This window comes from Ceratotherium simum, chromosome 24, assembly GCF_057802395.1.
Source record: "Ceratotherium simum simum isolate JZ-2026a chromosome 24, ASM5780239v1, whole genome shotgun sequence".
NCBI lineage: Eukaryota > Metazoa > Chordata > Mammalia > Perissodactyla > Rhinocerotidae > Ceratotherium > Ceratotherium simum.
The window spans coordinates 11,281,640-11,297,342 of record NC_141923.1 but is presented as its reverse complement, the minus strand read 5'-3'; the positions used below and the strand labels follow the sequence as shown (position 1 = coordinate 11,297,342).

General features: G+C 43.0%; 1 protein-coding gene across 1 annotated transcript; it reads right to left on the bottom strand.

The window, feature by feature from the left end:
• Positions 1-6,029: 6,029 nt before the first annotated feature.
• SERPINA9 (serpin family A member 9) lies at positions 6,030-14,720 on the bottom strand. The gene is made up of 4 exons (XM_087447750.1): positions 14,085-14,720; positions 9,721-9,989; positions 7,625-7,772; positions 6,030-6,233 (listed from the first exon to the last, which is right to left on the bottom strand). The coding sequence occupies exons 1-4, from the start codon at positions 14,718-14,720 to the stop codon at positions 6,030-6,032; spliced, it is 1,257 nt and encodes a 418-aa protein (XP_087303876.1).
• Positions 14,721-15,703: the final 983 nt, after the last annotated feature.

Sequence of the window (15,703 nt, the reverse complement as noted above, 5' to 3'; positions counted from 1 at the left end):
GGTCTACTTTCATTCTTTTGCAAGTGGCTGTCCAGTTTTCCCAGCACCATTTATTGAAGAGACTTTCCTTTCTCCACTGTATATCCTTAGCTCCTTCGTCAAAGATTAGCTGCCCATAGATATGAGGTTTATTTCTGGACGTTCAATTCTGTTCCTTTGAGCTGTGTGTCTGTTTTTGTACCAGTACCATGCTGTTTTAGTTACTATCACTTTGTACTATGTTTTGAAGTCAGAGATTGTGATGCCTCCAGCCTTGTTCTTCTTTTACAGGATTACTTTTGCTATACAGGGTCTTTTGTTGCCCCATATGAATGCTAGCATGCTTCTATTTCTGTGAAGAATGTCCTTAGGATTCTGATTCAGATTGCATTGAATCTCTAGATTGCTTTAGGTAGTATGGACATTTTAACTATGTTTATTCTTCCAATGCAAGTGCATGGAATCTTTTTCCATTTCTTTATGTCATCATTGATTTCACTCAACAGTGTCTTATAGTTTTCATTGTATAGGTCTTTCACTTCCTTGGTTATATTTACTTCTAGATATTTTATTCTTTTTGTTGCAATTGTAAATAGGATTGTCTTCTTGAGTTCTCTTTGTGTTAGTTTGTTGTTGATGTATAGAAATGCAACTGATTTCTGTAAGTTGGTTTTGTTCCCTGCCACTTGGCTGTAGTTGTTGATTATTTCTAACAGTTTTCCAATGAATTCTTTAGGGTTTTCTATATGTAAGACCATGTCACCTGCGAACAGTGAGAGTTTCACTTCTTCATTGCCTATTTGGATTCCTTTTATTCCTTTTTCTTGCCTAATTGCTCTGGCCAGAACCTCCAGTACTGTGTTGAATAAGAGTGGTGAGAATGGGCACCCTTGTCTTGTCCCTGTTTTCAGAGGGATGGCTTTCAGTTTTTTCCCATTGAGTATGATGTCTGCTGTGGGTTTGCCATATATGGCCTTTATTATGTTAAGGTACTTTCCTTCTATACGCATTTTGTTGAGAGCTTTTATCATAAATGGATGTTGGATCTTGTCAAAAGCCTTCTCTGCATCTTTTGAGATGATCATATGGTTTTTATTCCTCGTTTTGTTAATGTGGTGTATCACATTGATTGATTTGCGGATGTTGAACCATCCCTGCGTCCCTGGTATAAATCCCACTTGATCATGGTGTATGATCTTTTTAATGTATTGCTGTATTCGGTTTGCCAATATTTTATTGAGGATTTTTGCATCTATGTTCATCAGGGATATTGGTCTGTAGTTTTCCTTCTTAGTGTTGTCTTTGCCTGGCTTTGGTATCAGGATGATGTTGGCCTCATAGAATGTTTTGGGAAGTGTTCCATCTTCCTCTATTTTTTGGAATAGTTTGAGAAGGATAAGTATTAAGTCTTCTTTGAATGTTTGGTAAAATTCTCCAGAGAAGCCATCTGGTCCTGGACTTTTATTTTTTGGGATGTTTTTATTACTATTTCAATCTCTTTACTTGTGATTGGTCTATTCATGTTCTCTATTTCTTCTTGATTCAGTTTTGGGAGGTTGTTTGAGTCTAGGAATTTATCCATTTCTTCTAGATTGTCAATTTGTTGGCATATAGTTTTTCATAGTATTCTCTTATAATCTTTTGTATTTCTGTGGTATCTGTTGTAATTTATCCTTTTTCATTTCTAATTTTATTTATTTGATCCTTCTCTCTTTTTTTCTTTGTGAGTCTGGCTAAGGGTTTGCCAATTTTGTTTATCTTCTCAAAGAACCAGCTCTTTATTTCGTTGATCCTTTCTAATACTGTTTTTTTAATTTCAATTTCATTTATTTCTGCTCTGGTTTTTATTATTTACCTCCTTCTGCTGACTTTAGGCTTTGTTTGTTCTTCTTTTTCTAATTCTGTTAGGTGTAGTTTGAGGTTGCTTATTTGGCTTTTTTCTTGTTTGTTAAGGTGGGCCTGTTTTGCTATGAGTTTCCCTCTCAGGACCGCTTTTCCTGCATCGCATATGAGTTGGTACAGTGTATTTTCATTTTTATTTGTTTCCCAATATGCTTTGATTTCTCCTTTAATTTCATCAGTGATCCATTTGTGGTTTAGTAGCGTGTTGTTGAGTCTCCACAGCTTTGTCACTTTCCTGGTTTTTTCCTTGTAGTTGATTTCTAACTTCATGGCGTTATGGTCTGAAAAGATGCTTTTTATGCTTTCAATCTTCTTAAATTTACATAAGCATGCTTTGTTTCCCAACATATGGTCTATTCTTGAGAATGTTCCATGCACACTTGAGAAGAATGTGTAAGCTGCTGTGTTTGGATGGAGTGCTCTGTATATGTCTATTAAGTCCATCTCATCTAGATTTTCATTTAAGTCCATTATTTCCTTATTTATTTTCTGTCTGGATGATCTGTCCATTGATGAGAGTGGGGTGTTGCGATCCCCTTCTGCTATTGTGTTGTTGTTAATATCTCCTTTTTGGTTTGTTAATAGTTGCTTTATGTACCTTGGTGCTCCTGTATTGGGTGCATATATAATTAAAAATGGTATGTCTTCTTGGTGGAGTGTCCGTTTTATCATTATATATTGCCCCTCTTTGTCTCTCATTACCTGTTTTATCTTGAAGTCAACTTTGTCTGATATAAGTATGGCAACACCTACATTCTTTTGTTTGCTATTAGCTTGGAGTATTGTCTTCTATCCTTTCACTCTGAGCCTGTGTTTGTCCTTAGAGCTGAGATGTGTTTCCTGGAGGCAGCATATTGTTGGGTCTTGTTTTTTAATCCATCCCACCACTCTGTGTCTTTTGATTGGAGAGTTCAGTCCATTTACATTTAGGGTAATTATTGATATATGGGGGCTTGTTGTTATTTTATCGCTCTTTTTCCGGTTCTTTTGCATTTTTTTGTTTCACATCGCATGTGTTTTGGACTACCAATTTAGTTTGGTAGTTCTGTATGGGGGTTCTCTTAGTTTTCTCTGTCTTTATCGTGTGTGAGTCTGTTCTTATTATTTAGTTAGTGGTTACCATGTGGTTTGTATAAAAAATCTCGTGGGTGCAATAGTCCATTTTTTGATGGCCTCTTATTCCCTTAGACTAAGTCGATTCGATCCCTCTCCTCTTCCCCTTCTAAGTTATTGTTGTCACACCTTATTCCTTCTTGTGTTGTGAGGTTGTATTTCACATGATGAGGTTATATTTATGCTTGGTGCTTACCTTACCTTGATCTTTGGTTTTATATTTAAGTGTTTGCTAATCTATTTTGGTAGAGGACTGCAATTTTTCTGCTTTTGTCAGCCTATTTTCCTCCTTGTTCAAAACTTTGAATACCCTTTCTCTTCTTTTCCTCAGGGATGAGGGCCTTCTTGAGCACTTCTTGTAGTGGGGGTCTTGTGACAATGAACTCCCTTAGCTTTTGTTTATCTGGGATAGTTATTATTTCTCCATCATATCTGAAGGATATGTTTGCTGGATAGAGTATTCTTGGCTAAAAGTTTTTGTCCTTCATAATTATGAATATATCGTTTCACTCTCTCCTAGCCTGTAAAGTTTCTGTCGAGAAATCAGCTGGGAGCCTGATAGTAAATCCTTTGTATGTTATTTTTTTTTTTATCTAGCTGCCCTTAATATCTCTTCTTTGTTGTTGACTTTTGCCAGCTTTACTACTATATGCCTTGGAGAGGGTCTTTTTGTGTCGATATATTTAGGAGATCTATCGATTTCATTCACTGATATATCCACTCCTTCCCCAGGTTTGGGAAGTCCTCAGATATTATTTCTTTGAACAAGTTCTCTGCTCCTTTTCCCCTCTCTTCTCCCTCTGGAATACCTATAATCCTTATGTTGGATTTCCTAATTGACTCGGCTATTTCTCAGAGAGTTTCTTCATTTCTTTTTAGTCTTAGTTCTCTTTCCTCCTCCATCTGGAGCACTTCTGCATTGCTATCCTCAATATTGGTAATTCTTTCCTCCATATTGTCAGCTCTGGTGCTTAAGGCTTCCAGATTTGTCTTTATCTCCTCTATTGTGTTTTTCATCTCTAAGATTTCTGATTGGTTTCCTTTCACAGTTTCAATCTCTTTTGTGAAGAAACTCCTGATTTCATTGAATTGTCTGTCTGTGTTTTCTTGTATTTCATTAAGGTTTATTATGATGGCTATTTTGAATTCTCTGTCATTAAGGTTATACATTTCTGTGCTTTCCTGGTTGACTTCTGGGTGCTTGTCATTTTCCTTTTAGTCTGGAGATTTAGTATGTTTTTGCATGGTGCCTGTCGATGTTGGCTTACTTTTCCTCATAGTGAAAATATATGGTCAGAGTTTCCTCTTGCTGCCACTGGGTGGGGGTCAAGAGCTGTGTATTCTGGCCCACCTTAATCAGCTGGCACTCTCGCCAGCCCCTGGCTGATCTGAGGCGTGGCTGAGTGGAGGCTGCTGGGGGGGAGCATGGGAACAGCTGGAACTGGAGCGCAACTAGGCAGAAGCAGCTGGGGCTCGGTTGTTGGTGGGTTGAAGCAGTGCAGCTGAAGTGCCACTTGGCCAAAGAAGCAGAGGCTGAAGTGCTGCTGGGCAGAGGAAGCTGGAACTGGAGTGCGCTGAGCCAAGCAAGGGAGAGCTGGAGCGCCGCTGGGCCAAAGAAGCTGGAATTGGAGTGTGCTGAGCCAAGCAAGGGAGAGCTGGAGCGCCGCTGGGCCAAAGAAGCTGGAACTGGAGTGCAGTGGGCTGAAGTTGCTGATGCCAAGTCAGCTGTAACCTGAGCACAGGCCAAGCTGAAGCCACTGGAACCGGCGGGGGGGGGGGGGGGGGGTGGGGGGGTGGTAAGCTGAAGGAGCTGGGGGCGGGGCACAGTTCAGCCATAGCAGCTGGGGCTGTGGTGTGGTGGGGTCTGAGCTGCTGCTGCCTCTGGTGCGGGGGCACAGGCTCACCTCGGTGCTGGTCGGGCCCAGGCACCTGGGGGCCGCTGCTTGTGGGGGTGGGAGGGTCACGCTGCCCCTGCTTGTGGGGCAGGGGTGCCTGGGGGCCGCTGTCTCTGGGGACAGGGCTGAGCTGAAGCCCCGCTGTGCTGAAGCACCAATCGGGAGGGCCAGGTGGGGGAGGGGCGCTTACTTTCCCCTCCCTGATCTCACAGGTTTCTCGCTTCGCTGCCACTCTCTGCTCTCCTGAGAGGATAGCTTGTTGAAACTACCCTCACAACAGTTCCTCTCCCTCTGTAGGGGGATCCCCTCTGGCTGTGAGGGGTCTTGGAGAGCCCGTTTTTCACACAGCGAGCCACCCCTCCCCCTGCTCTGAGAGCCGTGTGGTCTCAGTCTCTGGGTCGCAGTCCTTGGGGAAGGAAAGGAGCTCCTCTTACCTCCTTCCACTTCCTCTGGGGATTCCAGCACCTCAGTCCTAGGGTGTACAGCTGCCTGGGTGCCTCAGACATCCCCTGTGTTGTGTGAATAGCTTCTGTTGGAATATGAATATCCTTTTTGTTGTGCCTTGAGGGGGAGAGTTCAATGTGGGAAGCTCACTCCGCCTTGATCACCATAAGTTTTTGTTGAATGAATGGATGAATGAATTCATGCAGCCACTGACATGTCACACAGTGATGACCTGGCTACTGTGAGTTAGCTGATAAACCATTTTTAAAATTAGGACCCTGGAAGCATATGGGTGCACTTTTGCTGGCCAAATTCACATTTTAGATTTATTGAATTTATTACTGTAATTCTGCAGTAAAGGTGACTGACCTATGTGTTACCATTCCCGGGGGCTCTGAGAAATGAAAATATGCCAACCCAGAAATATTCCATGAAGCTAGTTACCTGGGAGGACTTATGGAAAAGAGACTTGACTGGAGGTAATGGGCTTTGGTTTGTGACTGAGATCTCTGCAGACTTTTGATGATTGAAGCTCAAAAGTGGAATCCCAAGCAGCAATGCAGCTCTACTGGGGTGAGGTGAACCCTCAGAGCAGGAGGAGGCACGTCCCAATGTCATACCAGGAGCATCATGCCATGGGATTTATTATTTCCTGTGCATTGTCAATACGTAATCAGCCAACAGGCCTTTTACCACCTAAAATTCAGTGGGATTTTCCACTTTCCCTAGGAAGAGAGTGGTCTCTGTGGATCTCCTTATAATTTGCATCAGGAACGGCCTATTAAAACAGATGATGGATTGAGATGGGCCGTCCTTCGACCGGACTATGAACTTGCTGGCTGTGGCTGCTGCAGCCTCGGTACCTTCCTCACTGATGTCCAGCACCGCCTTGTGGGTGGCCTGCCAATGGAAAAACAGACATCAGCAGCAACCACGGAGACACTTTTACTTAACTGAGTTTTGGTGTTTTGCCTGGGAGTAGGGACGCCCCCCTCGAGAGGTTTCAAGATTATATACGCCAAATGCCAGGCATTAGGTTTGCTCTGCCCACTGCAGCTCTTGTTGCTACTGGCCAATTGGCCCTTCAACGTGGAGTTGAACTGTTACAAATACAGACCAGAAAGACCTAGGTTAGAGTCCCAGTTCTGACACTTATTGTCGCGAAAGTTATTTAGGGACCACGTGCTTCACTTTCCAAATCTACAAAAAGGTGATAACAATCGCATGTATCCCACAAGGGTATTTGGTGAATTAAAGGAGATCGTACAAAGTATGTATGCAGTAATAGCTATAATTGTTGCACAGGGGGCATAGGTCAGGTATTAATTATTAAATTTTTATTAAATATTGGATCCCTTCTTGGTCTTCTAGAAAAGAGATTCTTAACCTCGAGCACCTGTACTTCTAAGCTTCAGGAGGCCTGAGAACTCCTGACGGTTACAGATGGCATTTGTTATATGTGCACAGAAGCACATAATGGGAGAGGTGCATTATGCTCATCATATTCCAGAGGGACCTCTCTGCATTCCTTCCTGGATGCCAATGTCAAAGTTCCCCTTCAGTGGCCCAGGACAACTTCTGACCATTATAATCTGTTATCAAAATAAATTTTTACATCAGGGATCAGAAACCCATATGAAGTCAGGGGTTAAATGAGGACACCTCTTGTAAGAAGGTGGGGCACACAGGGAACCCGGAGGGTACCCTCTCACTGAAAGGGGTGCTCATGGCTCAGCTCTGGCTGATGGCTGCTGTGTAGAGATTTAGGCTCACTGTTGCCATGTGGAAATTGGGCTCAGTGATTTGTTTAGAGAATCAGAAATTAGATTTTTATATCCAATATCCAATGTTTTAGAAGTCAGCTTTCTCTTTTTCTTTCTTTTTTCTTTTTTAACACTGCAGGCCAAACAAAACACATCTATAGGGTATTAATGGCCCATGGGCAGCCACATTTTTGCCTCAGTGTGAGGACCTAGGCTTCAGGGAGGTGAGGTCAAACGCCAGGTGGGCACCTGCTTGTCTGCAGCAGGTGTCGGGGCCTGATTTCAAAGAATTGTAGTCGGACCTTAGGAATATTTATTTGAAGAGTGATCAAAAATGCCTATGTATCAGAGGTGTGATGGCCATAAAGCCACAGGCCTCATGGCTGTGAGATTCAGACCTACTTCTGCCACAGAGAAGTCACTTCACCCCTTGGGGCCTCCGCTCCCTCATCAATGAGAAGAGAGTGCTCAATTAGCCAATCTCTACAGCCCTTCCAATTCAGACAATATTCTCATGGACCAACTCACTTTTGAAAGCTGCAGGGAGTCTCTCCTTGTGATTCCAGAAAAATCAGCATTATTGTCAAAGGCATCCCGGATGCCCATGTTCGGGAGGATGGTTTCCAGGTCATAGGAGGCAGAGATGGAAAATTTTGGAATGAACACTTCTATCCACCTGTGGAGAAGAGGGAAGGAAGAGGTGAGGTCACAAGCCCCTCGGTCTCCATCTCTGCCTCTAGGTAGTGTTTCAGGAGACTGTTCTTCCTTCAGGCATTGCTCATTGTGCTAAAGGAATCAACACATCCCTGACAACCAACCCAGGTTGCTCTGGAAGTAAGCCTCCCAGATGAGCAAGAACAGCCCTGAAGACATATGAGATGAAAAAAGGGCCCTCTAATGAAGTAGGGGACAGAGGAGGGAAGGGGGGCTCAGCAAGGGAGCCTGTGGCAGAGACACTGGGAGGCACTGGGCAGTGATGGAAGTGCATCTACCGCCCCTGGCCCAGATTCCCCCCACCAGCCCTTCCCTAGACAAGCCCTACTAATCCCCAAGAGGAGCAAAGTCCAACAGAACTTTCTGCAAAGTCAGAAATATTCTATATCTGTGCTGTCCAACATGGTAGCCACTAGCCACATGGGGTTATTGAACAACTTAATGTGGCTAGTGCCAAAGAGGATTTTCAATTTTGCTTAATTTTAATTAATTTAAATTTAAATAACCACATATGGCTAGTGGCCACGATATCGGATAGCACAGCCCTAGAGTTTGGCACAATTTTCTCTTCCTCTGCAATGGTTTCCCTGAACCAAGAATGACCAGCCCTCATTTATCGAGCATTTACTACGTGCCAGGCATTGTCCCAGGCACATTCATGAACATTATCTCCATTTTAAAGATGGTAGAGCTTAGCTTTAGTGCTTAGCCCAAAGTCATGCACTTATGAGTCACAGAAATAAAAGCGCAAAAGTGTAGAATGGACAATTCAGTCCTCATTGATGGACTTCTTGGGACATCTAGCACAATGGACAGCTCTCTCTTCCCTGTTACTATCTCCTGCACTGGCTTGGCCATCTCCATCTTCTCTCTGCTCTGCCTGCTCTTCCTTACAGACACCCCTCCCCTTCTCCGTGCTGCCTCCTCTTCCTCTATCTAGCCCTGGTTGCAGTCTGAGAAGAGAAGAAACCTTTGAAACATCCTACAATGTCCATGATCCTCAAATTTTCATCTTTGCTAGTGCTGTTTCCTTTACCAAAAATGCCCTTCCCAAGCTTCTATGTCCTATCTATGCCTTCAGGTCACTCGAATGCACCACCTCCTTGAAGCCTTCCCTCCATCCCAGCTGAAAGTGATCTCTCTTTGCTCAGAAGCTCCTCAGCACTCTGCCTGCCATCACCTGGGGCATTAATCTTTCTTTCTTGAAATACAGTTATCCCTGATCCTGTCTTTTCTCTCCTCCTAGACTATGAGCACCTAGGAATGATGCCGACAATGTCAAGAAAACATTGCTAAGAGATGGTACATAAGACTTTGACGTTCCTTTTAATCTTACGCTTAACATCGTTTTGATACTCTCTGTAATAATTATAGAACTAATAATAATACTACTATTAGCTAACATTTATTGAGCACTTACTACCTCCCTGGCATTCTTCTAAGCACTTTATAAATAGTAACTTATTTTATCTTCTCAACAACCTATGAGTTCACTAATATTATTATCCTCATTTTATGGTGAGCACCAATGGTTCTTTTGCTTGTTTATTTTCATGGAATTCAATACCAAATGGGCTGATACAGTGAGCTCTGCTGGCACAGAATAGCTACAGTGACATAGTAGTGTTTCAGGGACATATTAGCTGCATGACCTTGGGCAACTGACTTCCCTTCTTGGAGCCTCTATGTCCTTCTCTGTGAATGGGTGTGATAACGGTTCTCCGCTATCAGGTGATCATGAAGTTCAAGTGAGAACACATATGCACAGCACCAAGCTCACTGTCCAGCATGCACATGGTGCTCAATTTGCAGGAGTGATCTTTCAACAGCGGTTGTCGTGGTCTTTTCCCCATCCTTGGATGTGCACCATCACCCGCCTCAGCCCCCAGCAAACTGACACAGATGCCCACCTCTTCTGGAGTGAGTGGCTCCACTTCCTCAGCGTCCTGGCTGACAAGACCTGTTCCAGCTGCCTCATCTTGCCCCGCCCAGGGAGGACAAAGAAGGCCACGATGTCTCCACTGTAATCCATTTGCAGCACAGAGCAGTTCAGTTCCGGATCCACCCCAAAAGCAAATTGCTCCACCTGGTGCATCATCGGGACCTGCACAGTGGTCCCTTTGCCCACTAGGAATGGGAAGCTTTTACTTGTGTACGCAGGGTTAAATGGCTTCTCCCACTTGGCTAGCACAAAGAGAGAAGAGAGGTTTTTTGTCAAAGTGCAAATAATGAGGTAAAGACAGCAAAAATGGTGAGATAAGGACCTCTGAAAACTCTTCTCCGTAAAAGCAACGAGAAAACTGCCAACAATGGTCAGAATTAACATTTTTAGAACTCTGGAAATTAATCAAATGCTTCCAGCAAACCAGGAACAATTTATTAAGAAAAACAGCTAAATCTTGCTAAGAACAGTGAACTCTGTGGTATTTTAACCTGTCCTAGTTCTATTCTCCACTCCCCAGCTCTTCAGTAGCCTTGAAAAATAATAGCCTGCATTTTAAGTGAAACCCAGCAGGCTGGCAGCCACTGAAGGGAAAAAATAGGGCTCAACCCTTTCAAAGACTCAATCCCAAAGAACTGTCGTTATTTGACCTGTCTTGTGCTTCCCTGTAAGGCATCACTTGCAAAGCTGTCTGTATGTGATCTGATTTGGAGCTCAAGCAATGCAAAAAGACTTGCTCTCAGGGGAAATTAGTCAAAAATAGTTACAGGCAGTGATAAATTTTGCAGTTGCGTGAGGCAGTGTATAACAGTTGGGGCAAGCAATAGATTAATCAAAAAGCTTTACAAGACAGGCTGGGAGTGGAGGTGGCACCAGCAAAAATGACAGATTAAGGACCTCTGCATATTCACCCTTCCATAAACGTACAAGAAAGACTGGCAAAAATATCCAGAATCAACTTTTACAGAACTCTGGAAATTAACCAAAGGCTTGCAGCAATCTGGGGAGAGTTTATTCAAGAAAAATGGCTGAATCTCAATGAGAACAGACAACTTTGTGGCATTTTAACTTGCACAAGTTCCATCCTCTACTCTCTAGTTCAGCAGTAGCCTAGAAAAATAGCAGCCTGAATTACCAAGAGGAACAGAGTTGGAGCTCCTTCTTTTGTTTGTCTGTTTTTTGTTTGGAAGATTAGCTCTGAGCTAACATGTGTTGCCAATCCTCCTCTTTTTGCTGAGGAATCCGTGCCCATCTTCCTCTGCTTTATGTGGGATGCCATCACAGCATGTCTTGACAAGCAGTGCATTGGTCCATAGCCTGGGTCCAAACCTGCAAAGTCCTGGTCGCTGAAGCAGAGCACACGAACTTATCCACTATGTCACTAGGGCAGCTCCTGGAGCTCTTTCCAAGCCTCATTTCCAAAGAATTATCATTATTTGACGTGTCTGATGATCCCTGGAAGACCCCATTTACAAGGGTAATTGGAGCTCACTCAGTGCTAAAAGCCATCTCCTAGGGGTCAGGGAGTATTTGGCAGAAACAATTACAGACAAGTGTTTAGTTTCATGGTTGCCTAGGTAAGGATAACAGACAGGACAAACAATAGATTAATCAAAAAATTTTAAATGAAAAGCTGAGGAATAATATGCCCATAGGGGAAACACCATAAGACCTCAAACTACTAAGTGATTATAGCAAGGTTGCAGGATACAAGGTATACACACAAAAATCTATCATTTTTCTATATACTAGCAATGAACAAATGGAATTTGAAATTAAAAATACAAAACCATTTACTTTAGTCTCCAAAAAATGAAATACTTAGGTATAAATCTAACAAAATATGTACAAGATCTATATTAAGAAAGCTATAAAACTCTGATAAATGAAATCAAAAAATTAAATAAATGGAAAGATATTGCATGTTCATGGATAGGAAGACTCAATATTGTTAAGATGTCAGTTTTTCCCAACTCGATCTATAGGTTCAATGCAATCCCAATCAAAACGCTAGCAAGTTATATTACAAATATCAACAGACTGATTCTAAAGTTTATATCAAGATGCAAAAGACCCAGAATAGGCAAAACAATATTGAAGGAGAAGAACAAAGTTGGAGGACTGACACTGCCCTACTTTAAGACTTACTATAAAGATACAGGATTCAAGACAGTGTGGTGTTAGGGGAAAAATAGACAGATAGATCAATGGAACAGAACAGAGATCCTAGAAATAGACCCACATAAATATAGTCAACTGATCTTGGACAAAGGAGCAAAGGCAACACAATGGAGTAAAGACTGTCTTTTCAACTAATGGTGCTGTAACAACTGAAATTCATGTGCAAAAAAACGAATCTAGACGAACACCTTACACACTTCACAAAAATTAACTCAAAATGGATCACAAATGTAAAACACAAAACTTTGGAACACCTAGAAGGTAACATAGGAGAAAACCTCAATGACCTTGGGTATGGAAATAACTTTTAGATACAACATCAAAGTCCCAATACATGAAAGAAATACTTGATAAGCTGGACTTAATTAACATTCAAAACTTCTACTCTATGAAAGACAATGTCAAGAGAATGAGAAGACAAGCCATAGACTGGGAGAAAATATTTGCATAAGAAATATCTGATAAAGAACTATTATCAAAAATATACAAAGAACTCTTAAAACTTAACAATAAGAAAACAAACCACTGGATTCAAAAATGAGCCAAAGACCTGGACAGATACCTCATCAAAGAAGATATACAGATGGCAAATAAATGTATGAAAAGATGCTCCACATCTTATGTTATCAGAGAAACACAAATTAAAACAACAATGGGATACCACTAAACACCTATTCAAATGGCCAAAACCTGGACTACTGACAACACCAAGAGCTGACAAGGATGTGGAGCAACGGGAACTCTCACACATTGCTGGTGGGAATGCAAAATGGTACAGCCACTTTGGAAGACAGTTTGGTGGTTTCCTTCAAAACCAAGTGCACTCTTGCCATACAATCTTGCAATCACGCTCTTTAGTATAGGAGTTGAAAATTATGCCCACACAAAAACCTGCACATATTATATGATTCTACTTATATGAAATGTCCAGAATGGGAAAATGGGTAGAGACAGAAAGTAGATTACTTGTTGCTGGGGGAAGAGCAGGAATGAAGAGTGACTGCTAAGGGATAAGGGGTTTCTTTTTGAGATGATGAAAATGTTCTGGAATTACCTAGTGGAGGTATTTGCACAACCTTGTGGATATACTAAAAACCAAAACCCACTGAACTGTATACTTTAAAATTATGAATTTTATGGTATGTGATTATATTTCAATAAAAAATAAAATTAAATTAAAAGGGACAACATATATAGACTGCAGGAAGCTCAGTAGGGGCTCAAAGCATATTATTTCTTTTCCGTCCTCATCCCTCCTTGCAGAATGGATGGATAAATGCGTGGAAAGATAGGTGGCTAGAGGGATAGATGGATAGATAAATGTGTAGATGGATGAATGGAAGGAGGGAGAAAGAAATGGAAGGAGAGAGAGGAGAGGGGGAGAGAGAGAGAGAAGATATAGTAGCATCTATGACAACTCTGTCTGGAGAGTCCAGGAACTTCAACCAGAAGCACAACCCTATGAAGTTGGCTTTATCTTCCATCCATCCAGTCAGCATAGAGGCTGGCAAACATCAAGCACTCAACTGGTAGATCTTCTAAATTAACACGCCCAGGATCATGGAGCAAGTAAGGGACAGAGGTGGAATTTAAGCCCAGGGCTGTTTGTTTAAAGCTGATGCTCATTCTACTGCAGCACAGGGTCTTTGTAAACTGTAAAGCTTCAGACAGGTGCACAGGGGATGTGAATGACAGATATACTAGCCTGTCTGCACTTCCACACCTATGAAAGTGTTCTCACATTTGGATTTCCTTCTTAAATTGGGTTATCAGAGAGCTCTGTGTCCCTCCTTGAAACCTTCAGAAAACAGTGGGGCAGCTTCTGGTGGCAAGAGTTGAGGTCTTTTTCCCAAGCTGATTTCCAGAAGATTTTTCCCATGGGCTGTCCACTGAGGTGAATGTCAGCCTCTCAGGACACATAGGCAGGCTATCAAAGACAGAGCTGAATGAGCACCACTGGAGTTGATGAACTGAAGCTCATAGAGGGAAGATGAGATATCCAAGGTCATGCAGCCCACTAGTTACAAAGCTAATTAGAACTCAGGTCTTCCCATTGCCCCACCTTGTTGTTTAGGGTTTGTCTAGCTTGCTTATTTGACTGGGGGACAAAAAACGAACAGAATATTAAAATCAAAGTCACCGTTTCAGAGCCTTACCTTTAAAGAAAATGTGGTTCACCAGGACCATGGCGGTCAGAGGTTCAAGGCCTTGGATTAAGTCTACAACCTTCCCTTTGGTCTCCTTCTCCACATAGCTGTTGATCGTCTTCTGGGCAGCGGAGGCATCAGAGAAATCTGTAGAAAAGACTTCTGATTCATATAGCCTCTTGATGTTTTCCAAGAAATTGTTCTGTAGCCCCAGCTCCTTTTTGATGAAGAGGACACTCCCCATCTTCAAGTCCAGGTCTGCGCTGGGGACACTGAGTGAGTGGACCAGGCTCTGGAAGCCCTGGTGGATGGCGGACTCCGGCGTGTGCGTGAGGTTGAACCCCAGGCTCTGGAGGATCTGGGTCTTGGTGGCTGAGCGGGCCCCGAGGGAGAGCATAGCCAGGGAAGCGGAGACACTCACAGGGGAGAAGAAGACGTTCTTACTCTGGGTCTTCAAAACCAACTTCCGGTACAGGCGGAAGGCAAAGTTGGTGTTGCTGGAAGACACCTGAAAGGCGGGGCTGCTCTTTGTGGAGGAAGGGCCGGAGCCTCCTCTGCTGGGGGGACTGGATGGGGCCACACAATAGATTGGAGCACAGAGGCTAACAACTAAGAAAAGTGGATAAAAGGAGGATGCCATTTTGGAACAAGATAAGTCTGCAAGAGAGGAAAGAATCATTGAGGGGAGGTAAGCTGAGGGTCCATCCCTGAATCAGAGACCTTGCAACATCGCACACCATTAGTGACAGAATGGGGACCAGTGGGACAGTTAACAGAGCCGTTCTCTTACGTAATCTCATTTGATTCTCACAATAACCCCACGATGTAGATACGTTACTGTCCTCGTTTTACAAATCAGTAAACAGGCCCCAGAGAGGTTGTGTAACTTACCCCAGGTTCCACAGCTAGTCTGTGTTCTGTCTGGGATTCAAAGTAGGGTCTCAAATCCCAAATCCCAGATCCCAGGCTCTTTGCCATTTACTTTATAGGCTTTTTTTTAAGAAACGAGACAGTGAAACCAGATTGCAAAGTCCAGTCTTAGCAGCCAGAATCATCTCTTACCCCTCGGAGAGCCCTCCAAACATTCTTTGTATCTTTAGTGTAAATCTGATCATTTTCTAGCCATGGCTGCCTATCCCCAGCCACAGGCATTTACTGGCATGTTGATGTCCCTCAAAAAGTGGAAATCCAGGGGCCGACCTGGTGGCATAATGGTTAAGTTCACACGTTCCACTTCGGCAGCCCAGGGTTCACGGGTTCAGATCCCAGGTGTGGACCTACACACAGCTCATCAGGCCATGCTTTGGCGGTGTCCCACATACAGAATAGAGGGAGATGGTCACAGATATTAGCTCAGGGACAATCTTCCTCACCAAAAAAAAAAAATGTGGACACCCAGAGCAGAAGGCTGTCCTCCAGGTGCCTTGAGTGAGGCTGGGCAGTTAGCTCTAGACACGACTGCCTGATTCCCCACAGGCCTCATCCAGCCAGTAACCCTAACCCAACCCTAACCCTAACCCTAACCCTAACCCTAACCCTAACCATAAGACTTTGGCTCCAGGAAGATTTTAGACTAAATGCCCTGATGGCATTTGGAGACTCCAGTACTTTTGGACTAGGGCA

Bases quoted from the DNA above. Each gene is read 5' to 3' on its own strand.
- SERPINA9 (XM_087447750.1), bottom strand. From the start codon at position 14,720: ATGGCATCCTCCTTTTATCCACTTTTCTTAGTTGTTAGCCTCTGTGCT. The intron at 9,990-14,084 runs GCTCTGAAACGG...GTGCTAGCCAAG, and splicing joins ACATTTTCTTTAAAGGTAAG to TGGGAGAAGCCATTTAACCC. The intron at 7,773-9,720 runs GTGGGCATCTGT...TCTTCTCCACAG, and splicing joins AGCCACTCACTCCAGAAGAG to GTGGATAGAAGTGTTCATTC.